The sequence below is a fragment of the Bombus pyrosoma genome, linkage group LG11 (genome assembly GCF_014825855.1).
Source record: "Bombus pyrosoma isolate SC7728 linkage group LG11, ASM1482585v1, whole genome shotgun sequence".
Classification (NCBI taxonomy): Eukaryota; Metazoa; Arthropoda; class Insecta; order Hymenoptera; family Apidae; genus Bombus; species Bombus pyrosoma.
In genome coordinates, this window is record NC_057780.1 from 5124253 (window position 1) to 5145651 (window position 21399).

Below are 21399 nucleotides of genomic sequence, written 5' to 3' on the forward strand. Positions count from 1 at the left end.
GTGAATTAAAAAGGGACGGAGACACCACGAATGGGAATCGGCCGAGAAGGAGAAAGAGAGAGATAGCGAGGAAGGTTATAAAGAGAGGCGAAGAGGAGATAATGCGAGGGAAGGAATGCACGCCCACGTTCACAACGTGTTTTCCTACGTCGGTGTGTACGGTCGCACCGCGCGAGAACACGCTGGTAGACGTACGTGGAATGCACCGTTGTTGCATACTTCGCGTAGCAAGCTTATGAACGCGCGAATGCATCGATCCCCAACCGTGGCATTGACTTCCCGAGCGCTGAAAGATGGTCGGATCGGTCGGGTGATCGACTGCGCCCAGGATCGCCGCGAGATTAATGCCCTTACACGAGAACCTTCCTTTCGACCAATTGTATAAATGGTATTGGTTCGGTGCGCTGATATTGTCGAGTCAATCTTCGGCTATGGAGATACGACAGGCACGCTGATCTTTTGGGCGATCCTGATCGTCCAGCGAATTCTTCGTTCGACAGAACGTCGAGGACTAAATTTGTTAATTACGATATTGGCATCGGATGTAGTCGAAACGAAGTTCGATTTGCTAGACAGCTGGGAGAAGAGATTTGTAATTCGTAAAAAACGAGGGTGAAGAAACTCGGAGATGGTGGAAATTGAAATTATCAATTACGATTTATCGTTGGATAAATCGCAGCACGATTTCTGTAGAAAATTTTGGTAATTGAGCTTCGATAGAGAGTTGCGAGGAAAGTAGATCAACGCGGCATTTAAGGAGACTGGTAATATCGTCTCTCGATTAACGGAGACAGAAATTAAGTTGTTCTTTGATATACCAAAAACGTTGGTCGATCGAATCTCAACTTTAAAATGAAACGCAAAGATAATTGCTAAAGAAGATTTAGATAGACGAGCGTAAGAAAGAGAATTGCATCGTGGAAGAAATTAATTAAGGTAGAAATACATAAACGACGACAACGAAGGAGCTTGTGTTTTCGTTTTGCTAGAGTTTCTATAGTGTCGAAGACTTCTGGCCTGACAGTAATTCTTTGCGTCAATTATCCACAAACGCTTCGTAGCTATCGAAACGAACATGTCACGAATGGAAGCGAAGGGAAAAAAGTAAACTCATATCGAGAGTTAATATTGAAAGAAAGCATATCGAGGCTGCTACGTTCCGCAGCAGCAATTACCTCATTCGCTGTCGTAATTGGAAGACAGACTGTTAGGCCGTAATTTTCTTTTCAAGAAATGCTCGAGCAATTAGCGTAAATAGATACAAAATTGCTCGTCTCCCTGCTAACTATATATAAATTCGTATAACCAGTGTCCCTTCTTTTTCCTTCATTATCATTAATACACTCGATGTGAAGTAAAAATAGATTCAGAGCAAGCTAGTATCACGAGGAAAATATTACAAAATTCGTATCAATGCGTTACACCAACGTCTCGTACCTTATTTCCTTGGCATGAATAATTATTAACGCTCTGTATTACAACATGATATTACCTATATAAAAAGGTAAAAGAGATATCTTCAAATATACCAGATGGTGTGTTCCATACATATAAATGAAATAAACCGTAAAAGGATAAACGACGAATTAGCATAGTTTTAATGAACGAATTTAAATGAAGTTCCATTTCCTTTGAGACTAGTCACATTTACAAATGTAAATATCTTGGTGCGAGAAAAATTAATCTTCTCTATTGAGAATTCCTCCTCTTCCAGTCGTTAAAATACTCATTAGAATAACGAGAAAATTAAGGAAGAATTTCAAAGAAAAAGAACGAAATATAGTCCCTTGTCGCAAAGTTCTTTGTTGTAATTCTCGTTGTAATAACCGGAGACTTGTAAAGAATTTCGAAGCAATGGAATTAAGCACAGTGGAGGAATGCATTGTAAAATACAATTTAAAATCGGTAGAGGAATCGCTCGACTGTCCTGGATGGGACGCAGTACGCGCGGCTTAGCAAACCAGCTTCAATTTGACAAACTTGCGCGTTGTCGTTACGCTGTTCCAGAACATCCATTAAAATTCCTGGAGGCGCTAACTAACGACATTCCCGATTATTCTGTTCGACGCCCTTCGAATGCGGTTTTATAGCTGTCAGGATATACAGACATATACCTACTTACCAGCGGAACCCACGGTATTGCGTCTGACACGGAAACTCGCTCGTAAATTCCCGCCGAACAAATTTCCAGCATGTGTCGCGGCTATCTTAGGTCCAGTGGTCCTCAACCGACAACGAATCCTTATCTAACTCCGCTAAAAAATTGAATCGATCGACTACTGGAAGATACGTGAAAAAAATTCAGATTTCAGATTTTATTATATTTAGAATAATTATTTGCTTGAAAATTTGCAACTGAAATGGAATTTAATTCGTTCTACGAATCGGTGCTTCCTATAGTAAAACACATCAGAAGCATTTATCGATCTATAAATTGATAAATAGAGAAAAGCGACGATATCGGAAATATTGTTTTGAAAATTATCTCGAAATTTATAACCGTACATCCTATCTGTTGTAACGAACAAACCTAGTGGAAAATTGGATACCGATCAGGTATCCAGGCAGAAATTTACAAAAAATGGAGTCGATCGGTTACTCGAACGCAAGAGTCTCTCAGAAGCCGAATTGGTCAAATCCGCTATTTATAAAGTTATCAATCCCACGTTACCTAGGTGTGTATATACACGATATACAATTGGTAGCAAATATCTCAAAAGAGAAATCTCATATTTTCATTTGTCACAAGAAGAAAGCATCGGTAATCGTAAATTCGAGGGAAACTTTCGAAAAATGATATTTCTAATCGTCATCGTCGTATGAATTTTAATTTACAAGGTTGATCGGCGCGACGTCTGAACGGCTCGTATATCGAAGGAAGATTGAGAGCCGCTGTGGAGCTGGGAGCGGCCGGCAATCAGAATCTCGTACGTAGTCACACATTTAAACAAAAACACACATCGAGGTGGTACCGAAGCACTACTATCTCAATCCGTACGCAAATGAGCTTCTCCTGCCCTCTAAGGAGACGAGGCGAGAGCGATGCGCGTGTAAAAGTTGCCCGGACCCGAGCGTGTGTCGGCTCGTACGTGTTTCACGCGCGTGAGTTTCTCTTGTTCGATTCACGTACCGTGATGATCGGCCGCGTGTATGTACACATGCGTGGACGAGTAGGAGGATCGCGGGAGGGCAGAGGGAGAGGGCAAATCACAGCCACTCAAAGAAATAACCAGTGCTCATTAAGAGTAATAACCCCTCCGTTCTCTCGGTCGAGCCGATTGTTTCAAGGGTGTCACACGGATCGGGACAGCTGCGCGATCTACTGCGCGTCATTCGACGCTCTTCCTTATTATATTAGCTCGTTCGGGGTTGTAACGGGGTCCTCCAATGGCCTTGGTGCCAAAAGAGATCTCGCCAACCTCGCGATATTCTCCAGCTCCGTCTTTACTCGGGCAACAGCCAAGAACTTTTCGTCGCTTGTTCTTGATTGCACGTTGCAAATATCAACTTGTACATGCGTTTTGTCCACGCTGAAGAAAGTGGAAACTTGACGATGAAATAACCACGAGGAACTTCTCGTAGCTTGTGGTTGGCGCGTCTTCCAAACGAATATCAACTTGCACAAACATCTTGTCCGCGTAATTAGTGGAATATTCGCGTTGAATTTGAAAACGATATTCGTTGTCAGCAACAAGCGTATACTGCTGTCGCCGTGTGTTGCTGCGCGTTTCTTATGTTTCTTTGATCTTTAGCGCTTCGAACGGAAACAGGCAACAAACAGCAGGTCTGACTTATAAAGTAAATAGATTAGTTACTTCTGAAAGGGATTATGAACGCGTGGACGTCGTTCGGCTTGCGTTATCATCGATGAGGAAATGGGTTCGGCGAAGATCGTTTCGAGAGGAAGCGTTTTAAGTCGCGTTAGCCGTCGCGAGATTGAAATCCCCGGTGGAGGCGCGACTGCTTGCGTTCCACGAAATTGTTACGCTTAATTCACGGAGTCGAGGACGATCGTCGACATCTGGACGGTTCCGGTCATCGTACGATCAACCGATTACATACTCGCAGGCTGCTACTTCGTTTCGCGATTAAATTCCGGTTCTTTGGAAATTACGCGTAAATTTCTTTTCTATTTCTAAGCAAATCTCTATCTTAATCCCATTCCTTTGGTTTCTCTAAAGTATCTAATTCGCCCGCAATCTAACAGACAACCGATATCCGAATGATTCTGGCTGTTGCCTAATTTAGAAACGAAGGAGTTCGAACAAATGCAAATAGATCATCCTCGACGATGGACGAATTCTCCGGATTCTTGCAAAATTCCTCAACGCCATCTCTCGCAGAACTATACCGCGGTGAATGTCGCTGCGCTAATCCCGCCATTTATCCGTAACACATTTCTCTCGTCTTTACTACACAAGCGACTCCTTCCAAGAAAGGTCCCTTCGACATTCAAGGACATAAAAACGCGGATTATTTGGCCTCGCGATCGACGCGAACCATAATCCACGCGGCCGCGAATTACCGACGGTCAAGAAAACGAAGCTGAAGAAAGAGAATAAGAAGAAGAAGAAAAAGAAGAAGAAGACGAAGAAGAAGACGGTGAAAGCGTTAACCAAACAGGGCTAAATCCACACTTCGCATCGGCAGAGGTTCTCATTAGAGTTTCAGGTTAAAAGAAGCGAATGTTCGAGGCACGGCAAGTATGGTCTTCGACTCTAATAACTATCAATTCCACGTTGACGCGGAACAGACGGACCAAAGCGAGAGAGACAGAGACGATATCCTGCCTGATATTCCGCTCTCTCGTCCAGGTTTGCTCGCGCCCCACCAAGCCTGATAATTACAGGCGAACGTCCAGCGAATGAGCAGGGGTATCATTAACACTTCCTGCCTCGTAACGACTCCTCGTCCGATACACGATACGCGATATACCCATGCGCGTCACTGCGTAAACCTGTCAACCCGCCTAATCGACGTGCAACAACGCATCCTCACCGACCACGAGATCCAAGATCGCTCCAAGATCGCTCGAGGATCGTTCGAACATCTCACCGGGATCGCTCGATCGAATCTTGTCTGAAATACATTGCCGTGTCGCGCTATATTTCGTTGAAAATTGGTTCAACGAAGGCGTTCGTGCATTCTTACAGGCTATAGCTTTATTTGAATTAGCCGAGCTTGTAATTCAATCTCGAATTTTATGTGGAATAACTACGACTCGTACGATACGGGCCGCTATTAGTTTGCGATACAGTAACGTAGGAATAAGTAAAAATATTTGATATTTCAGGTCTAAGAAGAAGAAAATATCGGAGAATGATTCAGATATCCCTGCTGTGCGAGATATTACGTATAAAAATTAATAGAATAAGCAAGAAAATAAGTTTCCCAAGCGAAGAAAAAGACTACCGTCATCGAATTGTTAACGTGTAATTGCTAAGACATCGTGCGTAATGGAATCTCGTTAATTAGGAGGCAAATTGCTCGTGATCTGTCTCATAAGCCTTACCTCGCCTATGATCCATCGTTAAAAATAAGATCCTTCGGTAAAAAACGGTACGCTGGTTGCTCGATTCGGATCAAACAATGACGATAGCCGTCTAATTGAAATTATCCGTGGATAGACGATGCCACGGTTAGGCAAGCCGGTGTAGAGCGCAAGGAATGACATTGAGCTCCTTTCTGGAGGCGGCCGCAGGAATTATCCCGTCAATGCGCGTCGCCCCGCGGCCAGGCTAATAACTACCAATTTACCTGTCTCGTAGAAGCAAAAACAGGTTCCATATAAATTCTCTGCTGGTTACATCGTTGACGTTATTATGACAACTAAGTCGGCACAAATCAATTATAACCCTATCCGCGTTTGGAAATCATTCGAAAGAAGAACCGCTTCGGTAGTTAGGAATCTCGGTACAATAGATTGCAAAATGATAGTCAGACACCAGTTACGTTCGTTGTTACGATCAAGCGAAGCTGGCCAATTTCGTTGAAGTTTATGGTATTTGATTTATGAAATATCGAACGTTAGTCGCGTGTTCTAAGTCTAAAGATCTAAAAGATCGCGAAACTGTTGGAAGACCAAGTCGACTATTTTGGCTTCTAACTAATTTCTTTCTAATTCTAAGGAAAGATCGTGTTAAGTCACGTTTCCGCGTTTCTCATACAACTTTAAGGTGGTTTCGTAAAAATTTAAAAAACGGAACAGATTAAGAAACCGATTTTCTAACAGAACGAATCTGTGGTTTGATTCCAGTAGCGGCTCCAGGTTTGAGCGGCAGCATGCACAGCAGTGGGCTAATGTCGTTGCACGTGGAAGGGGGCACCCAGGTCCAGGTGCCGCGCTCTTTGATGCAAGCATTCCTGCAGCAAGACCCGAACCATCCAGGCCTGGAAACGGTGCGATTGCCGACGCCTCCGTGCGGCTCCGATGAGAACGGGCCGCCACAGCACTGTCGCGAAGTCGAGACGGAACTGTGCCTGGTCTGTCGCCGATGCGGCCGAGCTTATCCGCAAGAATCGACGCTGCTCGCTCACCAACGCTCCTGCTATCTCGGCAATCAACAGCGTCGCGGTGCGTTGCGCCTCGTTCAATCTCGTTACGCCTGTTCTCTGTGCGATGGAAACACCCCGACGAGAACCTACACGACTGTCACCGAATGGCGGCGTCACGCTGAAACGTTGCAGCATCGAGCTCGCCTCGAAGCGAACCAAGAACGCCAACAACAGCAACAACAGTTTGGTAACATCGGCGCGGAATCTGTGGGACAGTGTGGCGAGGAAGTGCATCCGCTCACGGACGAGATGGAGGATGTGGTGAATCAAATCACCCTGTTGGCTGCTCGCGCGGCCGCTGAGAGCACCACGGGCCAGCCGCAGGCTAACGAGAGGGCGAACCAGGACAACAATAACGCTCCCGACGTCAAGAGGCAGAAACTGGTCCAAGAGGTTGCTGCTTTGGCTGGCGCGCGTTAAACGGAGCGTGTCACGTGCGAAAGAAGCGAATAACAAAGACAGCGGAGAAGAATCGTCAGGCAGAGGTGTTACGACGGGACGAGCCATCGAACGTTCGCGAATCGTCTGGTTCGCAGGCTGACGATTTCTTCGGGAGGGGAAAAGGAAGAGGAGAACGAGGACGAAGGAAGAAAACGGAGCTGGGAGAGAGTGTTCGATGGGTGCTCCTCTTCGACGGGGTACTCGATAACGAAAGCAAACAACGTTCCTAACTGGCTAAATAAAGGGGAGGGGGTTCCAACCTAGGCAGGAACTGTCGGTGAGGGGGGGAGGGGCTTTTTCTTCCGCTCCGGGCACCGGGGAATCCCCGGCTCCAGATACTCGCGCGTGGACGGTGGACCAATCAACGAGGATGCCGCGTAATGGACCTCTCTCTTTATTCTCGTTTTCATTTCGGGCCGCGCACGGGCCACTGTCGCGCGCGCAATCACCAATTTAACTAATATTTTTGTTACAATATATGTACACACATAGCGTGCCACCAAAGCAGCGCGCTCACCAAAGTTCCTTCGATAGAAAGAATGAAGAATGTTTCGGAGTTTTGACGGACACACGTAACGGGACGAGTGAAAACAGAGAAACGAACGACCAAAAGGATTATCGGTTTGTTGTTTGATAATTGAGAGAGACGTTTGCACGAGTCGAGAAACGAGCGATTTTCTCGACGGATCGTCGTTCTTTTCTTTTCTTTTTTGTGTCACTTTTCTTTTCTTTTCGCGAAGCGACATCCGTGTCTCTATCCGTGCGTTGACTGTGTACGCATCGGTCGCTTCGTAAGTAGGATTTTGGGGATGGAAACGGCGGCGCGGAAACCGCGACGCGACGAAGAAGCACGCGGAGGAGAATAAATACGTGGGGGAGAGGAAAAGAATGAGCGTCGACGACGCCGGGAAGACGCGTCGAGGTGGGCTGATTTAAACGTTCCTATGTAAAGTAATAATAAAGATTTAATGAAACAAAAGAAAAAAAAAGTTACTAAAACAAGCGGACAGACATTAAGGACGCGGCGTAGTAGGATAGATGGCGCGGCGTTCGCGAAACTAATAGCGTCGCGCTCGTTGCGAATACATACGTACATATTCATCTCTAAGAAATGAAAAAAAAAAAAAATGAATCTTCACTCTCTGTCTCTCTCTTTCTCTTTTTACGTGCGTGTGTATGGGTGGTACTGCGTAAGTAGCGTGTGTCAAGGAGGATGCGAGAATCGGATGAAGCGTTGTTCACACCGACGATGACCACGAAAAAGGACGAAAGCCTTTCCTTTCAAAAGACACGAAACGGAAGGGAATGGCGAGAAGAAAGGAAGATCACCGCGTGTTCCTCTTTTCTTTTTTAATCGGCAAAAGGTGAACGCGCGAAAGTACGTACAGAGGCCAGAGAGGTTCACGTGTCGGAGGACGATCGGACGACCTTTTGAGGAAATCGGTGGCTGGAAGGATTTTTTCTTCGAAAAGAAAAAAAAAAAAGAAAAAAAAGATGGAGAGAGAACCCACGCGCACACGTGCACACTCACACGCACTCACTCGTGACACGTATACACGTGCATACACGCATACACAAGCCTAGTAATATCCATTCTATAGTTTCGAGAAACACCCACAGGGCACGGTAACCCCGCGGCTGGGAGGGGTTCTTTTTAAGTACGATAAAACGCGTAATGAACGTCGCTACCGGCGCGCGAATTTTAAAACGTGAGTTCCGTTCATTTTTCTCTGGCCGTGAGAGCAAAATGCTCGTAAGGAGAAACGTCGAATGGAAAGAGGAGTAAAGTTTCGTGGGAGAGAAACGAGAACGACGACGCGAAACGAAACGAAACGAAACGGGGAAGAAGCAAAAAGAAGAAATGGGAAGGAAAACGCGAGAGGGCAAGTTGCCCCGGTGCCCGTCGCGATACGGTTCGCGTTCACGAACAAGCAAAGACACAGCAACATGGTTCCTATATTTAATAAATTATATTTAATAACGCTAAAAAAAAAACCTAACGATTAATGATTAATATTAATGATAATAATAAACATAGTAATAATAATGATAGTAATAATGGTAAATAGTTATAGCTAACGATAGCTGTAATTGATTATCGCTAGTTAATCGGTCGACGATACGATAGCAAATCGGTCAGCCGCGCCGGAGACCGCGATCGAGCGCAGTGCTGTTCAAGGCGTGAACATTTTCGGTTCTTTCTCACTGGAAAGCCGGAAACGGTGGATTGCGCGGCGCGTGTGATGCTTTCGGGGTCGACCGAAGGAAAGCGCGAAGTTCACGTACGCGCAAACCGGGTCTCCGTGGTTACGAGAGAGAAAAAGAAAAGAGAATTAAACGCAGTTGAATCGGATGAACACGGCATAGCACTGGACACGATGGAAGAAAAAGAGAGAAAAAAAAATGAAAGAAAGAAAGACATAAATAAAAGTCACCTCTCGATCGACGGACACGGGGTTTTTGTAAAGGTCTGCTCGGGAACGACAAGGAATCCACTATTAGCTCGTAAGTTAACGGTTAATTACAATTAAACTGTAGACTTTAAGGGGAATATGGGAGGATATGCATCGGTAGACGACACACGAGACACACTCATGCATAGGTATATATATATATATATAAAAAAAAGGTATATATATATAAATAAATGAATAAAATGGATGAACAAAAAGTATATATATATTTATGTAGAAAATTATATAAATATATATATATATTATATATAAATATATGATGTTGTAACGTACTAGAATCCTCGCGGGTAATATCCGAAACGGCCACGTGTATACGCGCGTACGTACGTCGTGTTTCTCGCGTTTTGTTTAATTTTTTAAACACGCTTTCGCGCCGAAATCGAATACACACTGACACACACACTGACACAGACACACACACACTGGCACAGACACACACACACACTGACACACACACTGACACACACATACACATACACATACATGTACACAAAACAGGAAAAAAGTAAGCGAATTATCAAAAAGCCTGAAAACTATCTGGGAAAATAGTGAATTGGGGATATCGCGAATGTGGAAAGAAAGCGGGGGTTGTGCCACCGTATGTGCAAGGGAGAATGTGAAAAGAACCTGTTAAGGATCGCGCTCCGAATCTTAACCTCAAAAGCGAAAAAAATTAAAAACCGAGGAGTTAAAACGAAGGTAAAGAGCGTACGACGAAGTAAGAAGAAAACGAATATATATATATATATACATATATATATATATATGTAGTATAAAGAGGGTACTACCCGGCTACGTGGAAAGTAAATTAGGAAGAAGAGAGAGGGGTTGAAGGGGATGTTTAAGGGGATGAAAGGCGGGCGCAAAACGCGTACTGGTCGTTAGACGTCGAACGAGACGCAAAGTAATAACTATTTGTAAGGTAACTAAGCAACTCGAGGTTCCTGTCTGCAAAAGATGCTTTTTCTAATGTAAACGTTGATAACGACGATTATTAATATTATATTTGATTATTACCGACTATTATTATTATTATGATTATTATTATGATTATTATTATTATTATTATTATTATAGATTTACTATATTATATTTAGATATATGTGGCCATGTATTTATTATTATCTATGTAAAAAGTTATAGCGTTGGGCTAAAACTGAAACGAATGGACACACGGTAACACGCACACACGACACACATACGACACCTGTTTAGCGACACTGTACACACACGTTTATATACACGTATTTATACACGCAAAGAGAGACACGTGTAATTATTGAGAAAAAAGAAAATTCACACGTACATATAAACACATATACGTATACACATATGAAAATCGAAATTCCCAATTGATCGCGTTGCTCCGCGACGATTCCCTTTTTAGTTAAATCGTAACACGGAGCATCCAAAACGAATGGAGAAAAGGAAAGAGAAATGTTCGTAACCGATACCTCGCAAAATAGGACAATTGTTACTATCCGGTGATCACGGGCTAATTAAAGATCTGCGTAGATGTTAATCTGTAGATTACGAAGTAGCGAGCCCCCTCTTATTTGAAATCGTGGCTTTCACCACGTTTCGTCGATCTCGAACGCTCTCATCAAGCCTGTATATTGCAAACGACCTAACCGAACGACTATACATACACACGATATATCACTAATCTTAGCAGACGAGACGCGAGACCTTGGAAAAAGGGCGAAACGCGTCCCCTTTTATCGCGCGTACATTCTAACGAAAGAGAATAAGAAAGCGAAAGAGGATGAAAGCAGAAACGAGGAAAAGAGGAAAAATAACGGTATGCACTTTGGCGCACAAAAGAATCAACATCGTGTTCCTTTTAATTGTATACATACACATATGTATAGACGCGTATACATGTATACACGGAATATTTAATTTTTCTAATCGATTCGCGGCTAATAGACACGCAGGAGATTTGCACGAGACGAATCGACGAACGCGCAACTTGTTTCGAAAAAAAAAAGAAAAAAAAACATGTACATCGAACATATATTCACACTGTCTACACGTACGCATATATAATACACACACATATGAACATGTAGACGTAATACACACGAAACATGCGTATATACGTGGACACCACACATCGAGAATTGAAGCGAATCGAAAACATCGAGAATGGTCTCGAATCGATATAACGTATATCGCATATACGCGCGTGAATTCTCAAAACGCGGCAACGTACGTGCGCGTGTACGCAAAACTGGGTTTTGGCGTTTTGAGTTTCGAGTACGGGAGATTGCGTGATAGAGTAACCGAACCTCGCTACTAGCTGTTCCTAAAATCAACAATGATGAATGAGTGATAAGCGTGCGCGGATTAATTTAAGGAGTGAACTATAAGAGATGCAATTGAGTATGCGGAAACTATTATTACGTTGCGAGAAATTTTCACCGCCCCATCGCCGCCCGTCACCTTCCGGTTTCTCTCGTCGATCGTGCGACATTTCCTCGCGAGATCACGCGACCCAAGAACGTTCGACGACGATATGTCCTTTCGATTCCACGATCGATTTTTCTATCCACGGCCTGCTATAATCGTCGACGAAGCTCGTACGAATAGATGCGGCTGCAAAACCGAAGCCATTGCTTATAAGAAAAGAGAAAAAAGAGGAAAAAAGAAGATATAAGGCGATCAGTGAAAGAGAAACTATTCGGATGATCAGTTACACGTATTTACAGGGTCACACGGTCGATTTTTAAGAAGATTGATCGTGGAATGGGAACGACGTTAAGATCGATTCGTTAAAAAAAAAAAGGAAAAAAAATAGGAAAGACGAAAATCGAAACGTTGTTGATCGAAAGAATCGCGGTTTCCTTTTTCTTCTTTATCGGAGAGCACAGAAAATGGACACAACAACGCAAGTGGCAAAACGATACGTCGTGTAAGATTCGACGAGAAAAAGAGCGGCCGGCGGCGAGGAAGTTTTTCAGTTTTCTATAACTGTCGTTGAGTTTGTATGAAATATGTTGAATACGACTATACTTACTGGTATAACCCTATTGGTTATTTCTATTGCTATTGCGATTATTATCTATTATTATTATTATTATTATTATTATTATTATTATTATTATTATTATTATTATTATTATTATTATTATTATTATTATTAATGCAATGATTGAAAGGGCGTTTATTATTATTATTATTATAATTATTATTGCATTATGAATATTATTATTAATATTGTCACTATTATCGTGGTTCACATTTATCGCCGATTGAATATTTTGTGAATTTGTTCCGAGCTACATTTTCATTGACTATTAATTAATAACGGATACTAATTGATAACGATAGCGATTAATTCTTGTGAGAGATTGCCATGTGTATATCTTATATGTACTCACTTACGGGGCCCGTGGCCCTCCGATGGGGCCGGAAGAGGCCGTGCAACCAGCGTGGCCGCGCGGTCAACCCCGTAAACGCCGGCTCAAGGACCCCGACGATGTTGGCGCCGCGCGCGATCCGTTCCTCTGCGTGCGAGAGCAATTTTTTTTCAAGAGCGATCGTGGTCTGTGTCTGTCGCAAGGTACTCGATCGCCATACTTATAAAAAAAAAAAAAATAACGTTTCTCTCCTCGCGCCTCGCGCCTCGCCCCTTTTTTTGTAAAACTCGCGGAGACGCGGGGAGACCCACTTGACGAGAAACGGTAAAAAGAAAAAAAAAAGGAAACGATACCGACGGCTTCGATCGAATACAAACCAGGATAAACGAGAAAAATACGACAAGAGAGCAAGCAAAAAAAAAAAGGTGGAGGTAAAGGAGAGAAAAACGATAACCGGAGAGAGAAAAATGTGGAAGGGCGCGCGAGCATGCAAACAGACATGCGTTTCTCGTACTTGCTGACGAAGATGCGCAAGGGAGACGTACCGGGTGTCGTTGTTCTTTAATCATTTGGCAATCGTTCGCGACTTTCGAACGAAGTTTTCAAGCAAGGATTTATTTTTCTTCGTTGTAGAGTTCGCATTCCTTCTGTGATGCCTGTCACGTTCGATCGCGCGACAATTTTCATGTTCCTACCAAATCGACCTCGCCCGATATCTTTCGCGTCGCGTATCAGTGACCATCACCCTTCGTTAATCTCCGATTAATCGTCGATCGATTAACTTGAAATAGAAAAACCGCGTAAACTCGGGAATCACGATGGAACGATAAGAAACGGAGGCAAAACGCGGCCGAGAGAGATAGAGACATCGCGTACGTTCTTTCTTGTTCATCTCGTCCACCCACGCTCGCCCTTGTGTACAAATATATATTTATGGTGCCATATGTGTTATGCGCGCGCGAACAAGATCCCGTGTTCGCGCACGCATCTAGATTTTATAATAGAGAAAAGAAAATGATGAAAAAAAAAAAGAGAGAGAATAAAAGGAATAAGAGTTGAGCGAGCGAGAGAGAAAATGCGACATGCAAGCGCGAAAACGTATCGACATACGAGCACACATATACATACACGAGCACATGACAATTCATACTTACATGTATACACGCGTTACATGTACACATACACGTACACATACATACACGCACGCGTGCACACACACACACACGTACATACATGCATACACATATTATATACATACATGAATACATACATACATACATACATACGTACATACATACATACGTGCATACATACACACACACGTGCCATGCAAGATGGCTGTACCTGTATACGTATATAAATATACGCGAGCATACAGTGATGCACATATTTACGTGCGCTATTCCTATAAAGAGTAATTGAAGGGAGAGAACAAAAAGAAAAAAAAAATAGGAATTTAAGAGTGAGGCGAGGGAGATCTGCGATCTGGCACCAACATCGTACGGCAAAATGGGTGCGGTGCAATCATGTTCCTATTAGGTTTCATATCTAAGCGAGTAATTAATTATACCACTAAATATAAATGATGAAGAAGGATATAATGATATTATATATATATTATTGGATATATATATATACATACGATACGATTATATATAGATCTAGTCTGTGAAACTGATGAATAATCCCCTTCCTATAATCCTTTTCTTAAATAGATAAAAGCTGAAACGTCTTTTTCCCTGATCGATCTCTCGTTTCTTTTTCGCGTCTTCGTGGAAAATCAGAGAACGAAATTCACGCGTGTACTCCTCATATTAGCGTTCTTTTACAAGTTGAATCGTTCCTTCAACTACGGAGACATTTCTTTCCCCTTAGGGGTGAGAAGCGAGATGTTACGTTCTGTTCCGTTCTTTCTTTCTTTCTTTCCTTTTGATTTTGTCATCGAATTGCCATTAACCGAACGTCTAATGAAAAGAGTTCTCAATTTCTGATTTTCGAAGATTTTCGATCTTCGCCCCGATATAATAAAACGGCTACGCCAAAGCGAATACTAACACATTCGGGATCCACGCGATACCGTGCTTCTTGGAGATAAATTCATATTACTCGATCGATCATCTATCGACGAGAATCTATCAGCGAAATGATATTGTACGAAAGTGAAACAATAAGAAAAAGCAGTATAAAAGTTGAAACCATGAAATGCATCGACTTGTTTAATTGCGTCTGGATCTCGAATGTGTTAAATCTCGAGTCGAATATTTTCTTACGAGAAAAGAGAATCGCAACGAGCCGAAAGAAATCGTTAAAACGCCGTGGCAAGGTGAAAAGAAGAAAAGAAGAGGAAAAGGGGTACGAGTAAGAAAAAATAAAGACCTTCGAAAAAAGAAAAAACGGAGGAGGGAAAGTAAACGAAAACATTTGATTCCTAACGTTTCGCCCAGGGATGGTGTATTCTAAAGTAACTCCGTGTTCCTGTTACTCCGATAGGTTTTGCCGCGAGAAAAATAAACTGCAGAACACGCGGTATCTTTCTGCAAAAATATCCCGAAAATGGCTCGTTTTTATCTTGTTTTTCCATCGTCGCTTTATTTTTCCGGGGTCTTTCTACCGATTTACTACTGAAACTTCAAATACCATTCTCTCCCCATTCTGATTGGTGAAGAAACTCGCTTCCTGTCCAGCATGCATCAACGGTGAACGTCTTCGTCGTTTTACCAAAGGTGAAGATTCGTTCTGCCTCAACGGGTTACTTTTTATCCAACGGAAGTTTCGATACGGAGCTTTCAGCGAACGCGATTACCAACATCGTTTTACGACGAAATAAAAATTTCTTTCCGCAGACAGTACGATATATATCGTTTATTTAATGGTCTCGTTTTATCGTTATCATTTATTTCGTAAAATTTCCAACGCTTCTACGAAATTTTTCTACGAAATTAAAACACCAGAATTCTTTGTACAATTGTTTCTTTCGAACCGTTCTATGAAACTAAAACACTGGGACTTCGCGTAATGCTACCGTATCCTGTCCATTGTTATTTTAGGGCGTAGCAAGTTGCCTTTCTTTAAGTTTTTCTTTCGTTTTTCCCAGATATTTGTTACTCTATCGAGAAACATGTTGAATTAAAAGAAATTCGATTCAATTCGATTAACCAATTCCGAGTAACATTTAAAATATCAATATGAGAAACTGGGAATATCGTCGAAAGAAAAGGATAAGGATGCAAAGATATAAAAATATTTAATATAAAATACAAGTTTCACAAAACTTTCGGAAACTCCTCCGTCAATTGTACCGTGCGTTATCGCGGATGAACGAATCACCAAGCGCGAATATCATTCTATTATGCGGGATTTCATTTTATTTCCGGTCCACAGAGCGTCCCATTTCCGAGTTCCAATATTAGCTCACCTGCTAATTTGCATAGAGACGGAAAACACGGTCGCTTAAGCGAGCGATGTCGCGTGATAACGCGACATCGGTAACGCTCGTACCACGATGACCCGATGCAATTTTTCAATGACGCCATTACGGATCGAAGCCATTCGGTGTCGAAGCGTTCCGAACAATCGCCGTGACAGTCTCCAGTCACTGTCGATACGATCGAATTTATTAATTTCGTGATTTCGCGCAATTGCTGAACAGAACTGGCAAATTCCTACGCGATTTCCAGGTTATTCTTCTCGAGACTAACAACAGACATCTATATTTATTGGATAGTACTTTTCCTTTTCTTCTTTTTTTCTTGTGCTTTAAATATATTACTCTAATATAAATTACCAAAACTTATCTTTTTCGCTCTAAACGAGGAGGATTCGTTCTACTATGATATATTTCCACATGTTCCATTAAATGGTAAGTATTACCTGTAAGAAATTCGATGTTTCTTGAACGACCTCGTTGCACGAGACTCGCGTCTGTCGTTGGTCGCCGCGCTCTGTCGTTAAAGGCTCCTCGAATGGTGCATTTGCGAAACATGATGACACAGATATCGAGGTAAGTACGAGTTTCAAATATTTCAAATATTTCAAATATTCTAAACCCTCGATCTCACAAGTAAAAATTCTGTAATTTTCCAAGGCATCGAATATGTTAAGTTTTAGGATGATCTGCTTATCAAGTTACATGCGAGTCACATTTGGATTTCGCTCGTAAAATAAAACAACGATAAAATAAACCATAATAACATCGTAATAAAAACAAATCACGGGAAAATGAATATAATAAAATTTCTATCTGACTCTTACGTTAGATTCATATATTATAATTTTATACCATTTAATACCAGACATATTTTTCGACTATTGCCTACATTGTCACGACACATCAGTAAATACTCAAAAATTATTTGAAAAAGTTCCGAAACATAAAACATTCGCATCTAACAAAATAATTACTACGACCAAACTTTCCACCGTCGTAAAAGCACGTCCGTCATAGATATTTGTCGAAACAATTCCTCCAAAAAGATACAAGTTTCCAAATAGAAAGCCATTTTTTTCCATTCTATTAAGAAAAAATTCGCATGAATTGGAAGAAAAATGAGCTCGATACAGCCCTATACGCGGGGGGCAAACAAGGAAACTCACGTGGCATTCGCGACGAATCAAGAGCGTTTCGAGAGAACGAAGCAACTCGTCTGGAAGAGGATGAGAGAAGAAGGATCTCGAAAGGTCTTGGAAAGAGTGTTTGCTCGCGAAATGGAACGCAAATTAGGTTTAGACGGGATCGAAGCTCCGTCGTATCGAAATAAAGGCGACACGTAAAATATATGCGACCCACCCTCGCCATCCGTAACCTTTGGGAAGCTGGCAGGGACGCGAGAGCATCGTTCAGCTCTATCTACGTCTCAGCCAACCCCGATTCAACTCCCGTCTCTGAGAAACCCCCAAAGCGTCTTCACGACGCGATTTCGTCTCGAATGCTAAGTTCGTACCGCGAAATTGCCATAGGCGACTGACTTGAAAATTTAAATATCGTATCTTTGCCTGCCAAATGGCAATACGTAAAGTAGAAGTGGAAGGGTTGGAAGTAATAATTTCGCTATGCAACAGGATTTTGTATAAATTATCGAAGCTACGATAAAATTGTTTATATCCCAACATTATCGAAACGAAGCTACAGCAGTTAGATGTAAATGCGGCGAGCGCTATGCTAGGGTCCAGGGTGAAAATATTAATTAGATTTTTCTATCGTTCTCGGCTTAGTTTCTAAAAAAAAAAAAAAACATTACCATCGATACCAAAGATCGCAGGATACGACGAAATAACTTTTCGATTGTTCTTTTGAAAAGTTGATAGACGCATTTGAGTCGAAATTGTCAACGAAGAACGAAAATCTACCGCGTGGAGTGGGTCTTTTTGTAATTTTGAAAAATCGAAATACTTTTAAACCGTGATACATGGAAGTTGATATAAAAATGGAATATCGAAAAATTATAAAACTTGTAGCTAATAAAGAATTACTCTAACATTTTCACGGTCACGATAGATCCATAAACGATAAGTAACCCTTAGCTACTTCTTTATTCCCTTCTCAGGAACAGGAATTTATTTAGAACAAACAAGAGTAGTCTGTTGGATTACCTAGTAACGTCGTTTGTTAAATCACTTCGTAACGTAAATTAATCCGACGTGACTGTTTTATTCGACTTTAATATATAGATATATCTCTGTTTGGAGATTCTTTGTAACAGAGAGTACTCGAAATGTACAATGTACATAACTACATTTAAAAAAGGAAAGGAAGAAGAAGAAGAAGAATATATAACGCTTAACGCGGTATACCGTTACTATTTCGAATTACGTGGCAATCTAAAATTGCATATTGCAAATACATCTGAAATGCATTCAACGCGAAATAGTGAATGGGTACGACGTAAGACAGCACGCGGATCTAAAGGAAATGGCGAGAAGCTCCGCTGAAGATTCCTTTGGACAGAAATAAGGCAGAGATGCATCCACCTACATAGTTTTCCTCTTATCCTTCCTATTTCCACTCAATCGCATCTAGTACATCTTTACCATTACGTACATCTCGGTATCTAGTCACCAACACAGCACACTGTACGTTTGAGACAATTTCTATCGAAGCTATCGCTTTTTCTTCGGTGCTCTCCTCCTCCCCTCTTTCCTTTCGCGTTCGTGCAACGTTAAAATTAAAGAGACATTCCTTTACGATGATGTAAAATATATAGAAGAAGCACGTTCGTAATGATCGAAGACTACAGGAAAGAAATACGATAAATCATCTTCTGTCTCTTATAAGGAAGTAATTTAAAAGAAGCTAATAGGTATGCAATGAAATATTGGCATCCGACAAGAGCGGAGAAAAGAATATTCCAAGCAAATTTACAGCAAAGCATTCTAAACAAATTCTCCGTCCTAAGACGATCTTTCTAGACCTATAGAGAGGCTATCGCGATTAATTCAAGCAACGATATTTGAAATCATCGAATAGACGCATAACGAGACGCGTTTCAAGTTTCGATACAACGCCGGTCGGTTTTCAAACGAACAACTAAGATGTATTATATTTATCGATTCCATAAGACGATGAGATGTTGTTTTCAGCAATTAATTTCTCGTCGATCTATACGTTTCGCTACATTCACGTACCGTTGCCACAAATCAACTGCGTTCAAACACTTACGAGCAGCAGTATACGTACCATGTTATCGGGACGTTAACATAATCAACCGAGTATCCTCGGAATCAAAAGAACCAAAGAAACGAAACCACAAAATGAATCGAAAAGACGAGCGAACTCCGGCTCGCTTTAATAACTCGGAAGAAAAAAAGAGAAGATTATTATACGGCAGGAGAGAGAAAAAAATGCAAGCACAACCGATTCCCCGGTGTTAACATCGTTCTCGGAACGAGCACCCGGTATATAAAGAACGTACGTCTTCGGACGTTGCAGCATATAAGACTGCTATACCTATACGCGCACACACAGACATACACGTATATATAGTTACACGTTTACCAGGAGGTCGTATCTTCTCGTTAGCCGCGCGATGAAGCTACCCGCGCCGTGGAGTCACGTTTTTAATTTCTACCGGGCTGGCCTTAGTTCATTTTCACACCCCCTCGCTGGGCGCCGCGCTCGCCAGCCGTCTAATAAGTAAATAATAACTCGTTCCGCCACATAACTCGTCCCGCTTGGCCAGCCCTGTTCGGAGGCAAGCCGAGCTACACCGCTTGTCCACTTGCAATTAATACGAATTCCACGGTGACACGTCGCGACGAGGCGATGTTTATTTCGCGGCCGAGCTGTGCACGCGCGAGTCCTGGAAATCTGAAAACTCGCGAACCTAAGGACACGTTTACGGTACGTATACGTGGCGCTATTGAAACGAACCGAGCTTGGATTACGTGTGCTGTTGCATGAGCAAGCGTGCGTGCGTGTATTTTAGTTTCGGGCGCGTTGTAATTGAATTGATCGATTATCGAGAGTTTTATCGTTTAGAGTATCGTTTATCGTATTAGAGTTGAGAATTTTGAATTATAGAAGAGAGGTTGATGAGAATGTCTGAGAATTTTGGAAAAGAGTCGCGTAAGACTCGAATTTCCATTAGACGTGTATCGAAATGAACGCGTGTCGCTATCGTAACGTGTACAGTATGTATATGTACAAAGTATCTATATGTAACTGAATTACATTACCGCTACATATCGCTACTACATATTAGTTAGCTGAAGAATTAGAAAGCATACAGTTAGTTGCATAAATTTAATTACACGGGGCATACTATGTAGTTATCGGCTATTGGCCTGTCATTTTGTAATGATGACCGAGGTGAATGAAAAATTGATTGAAATTTAATAAAAACGACATTCGACTTTCTCAGGATCAGAGAATCTTACATCTTAAATTACAGAAGATTTCCCTTTTAAGTAAACAAGAACTACCAGAATTCAGCGGATTCCGCTCGCTTCTACTAACTCGACTAACTAATTAATTCGATTGCGAGCCACGGTAAAAGCTGTTGGATTCGAGATAGCAAGAAGCCTGCAGCATGTAGCGCACGAAAAACAAGCCACTAAACTATGAAATTTAATCATGTCTTCACAAGTGCTTGACAACTTAATGTAAATTCTTTTTTTCTGCCCTTTTATACACGTTGTATTCCAATGGTAATGAGAATTGCTCTAGCATCGCCGGTTGTAATAATACACGAATACAAAGTCATGATCTGTGAATGTGTATCAACGCATTCAGCTAATATATAAAACACCTCTACTCGTTAACATGTAACAAATATTTATGGGAAAATAAAGTGAACCTTTTTCCATCGATCGGCCTCTGCTTCTTCGCATTAAACAAAGAAAGTTCAATGGGAAATTAACGAAAGATCGACCATTTCTTCTTCTCTTTTATTTTCGTATAATTACGACAATCGTGGAATAAATAATCTATGTAATCAACCAATCGACGATTCTCATCGTTATCAATTGCCAAATAATGGCAAGGATGTTCCCCTCTTCGCGGTCGTGTTCCCACTTTCTTGCTAGGTATTATATTGTACAGAAGGATACAAAGATTCGAAAGAGCTGCGAGG

General features: G+C 41.8%; 1 protein-coding gene across 11 annotated transcripts in view; it reads left to right on the forward strand.

Annotated features, from left to right (window-relative positions):
• Nucleotides 1-14456, forward strand: part of LOC122572905 (zinc finger homeobox protein 4-like) — a 404144-nt gene extending 389688 nt beyond the window's left edge. For 9 of the 11 annotated variants that reach the window (XM_043738577.1, XM_043738576.1, XM_043738579.1 and 6 more), the window contains one exon: nt 6257-14456. In XM_043738577.1, coding sequence (XP_043594512.1) covers nt 6257-6975 — 719 coding nt within the window. In that variant the 3' untranslated portion in view covers nt 6976-14456. The remainder of the gene's footprint in view (nt 1-6256) is intronic. The other 2 variants (XM_043738585.1, XM_043738586.1) reach the window with 2 other exon arrangements.
• Nucleotides 14457-21399: the final 6943 nt, after the last annotated feature.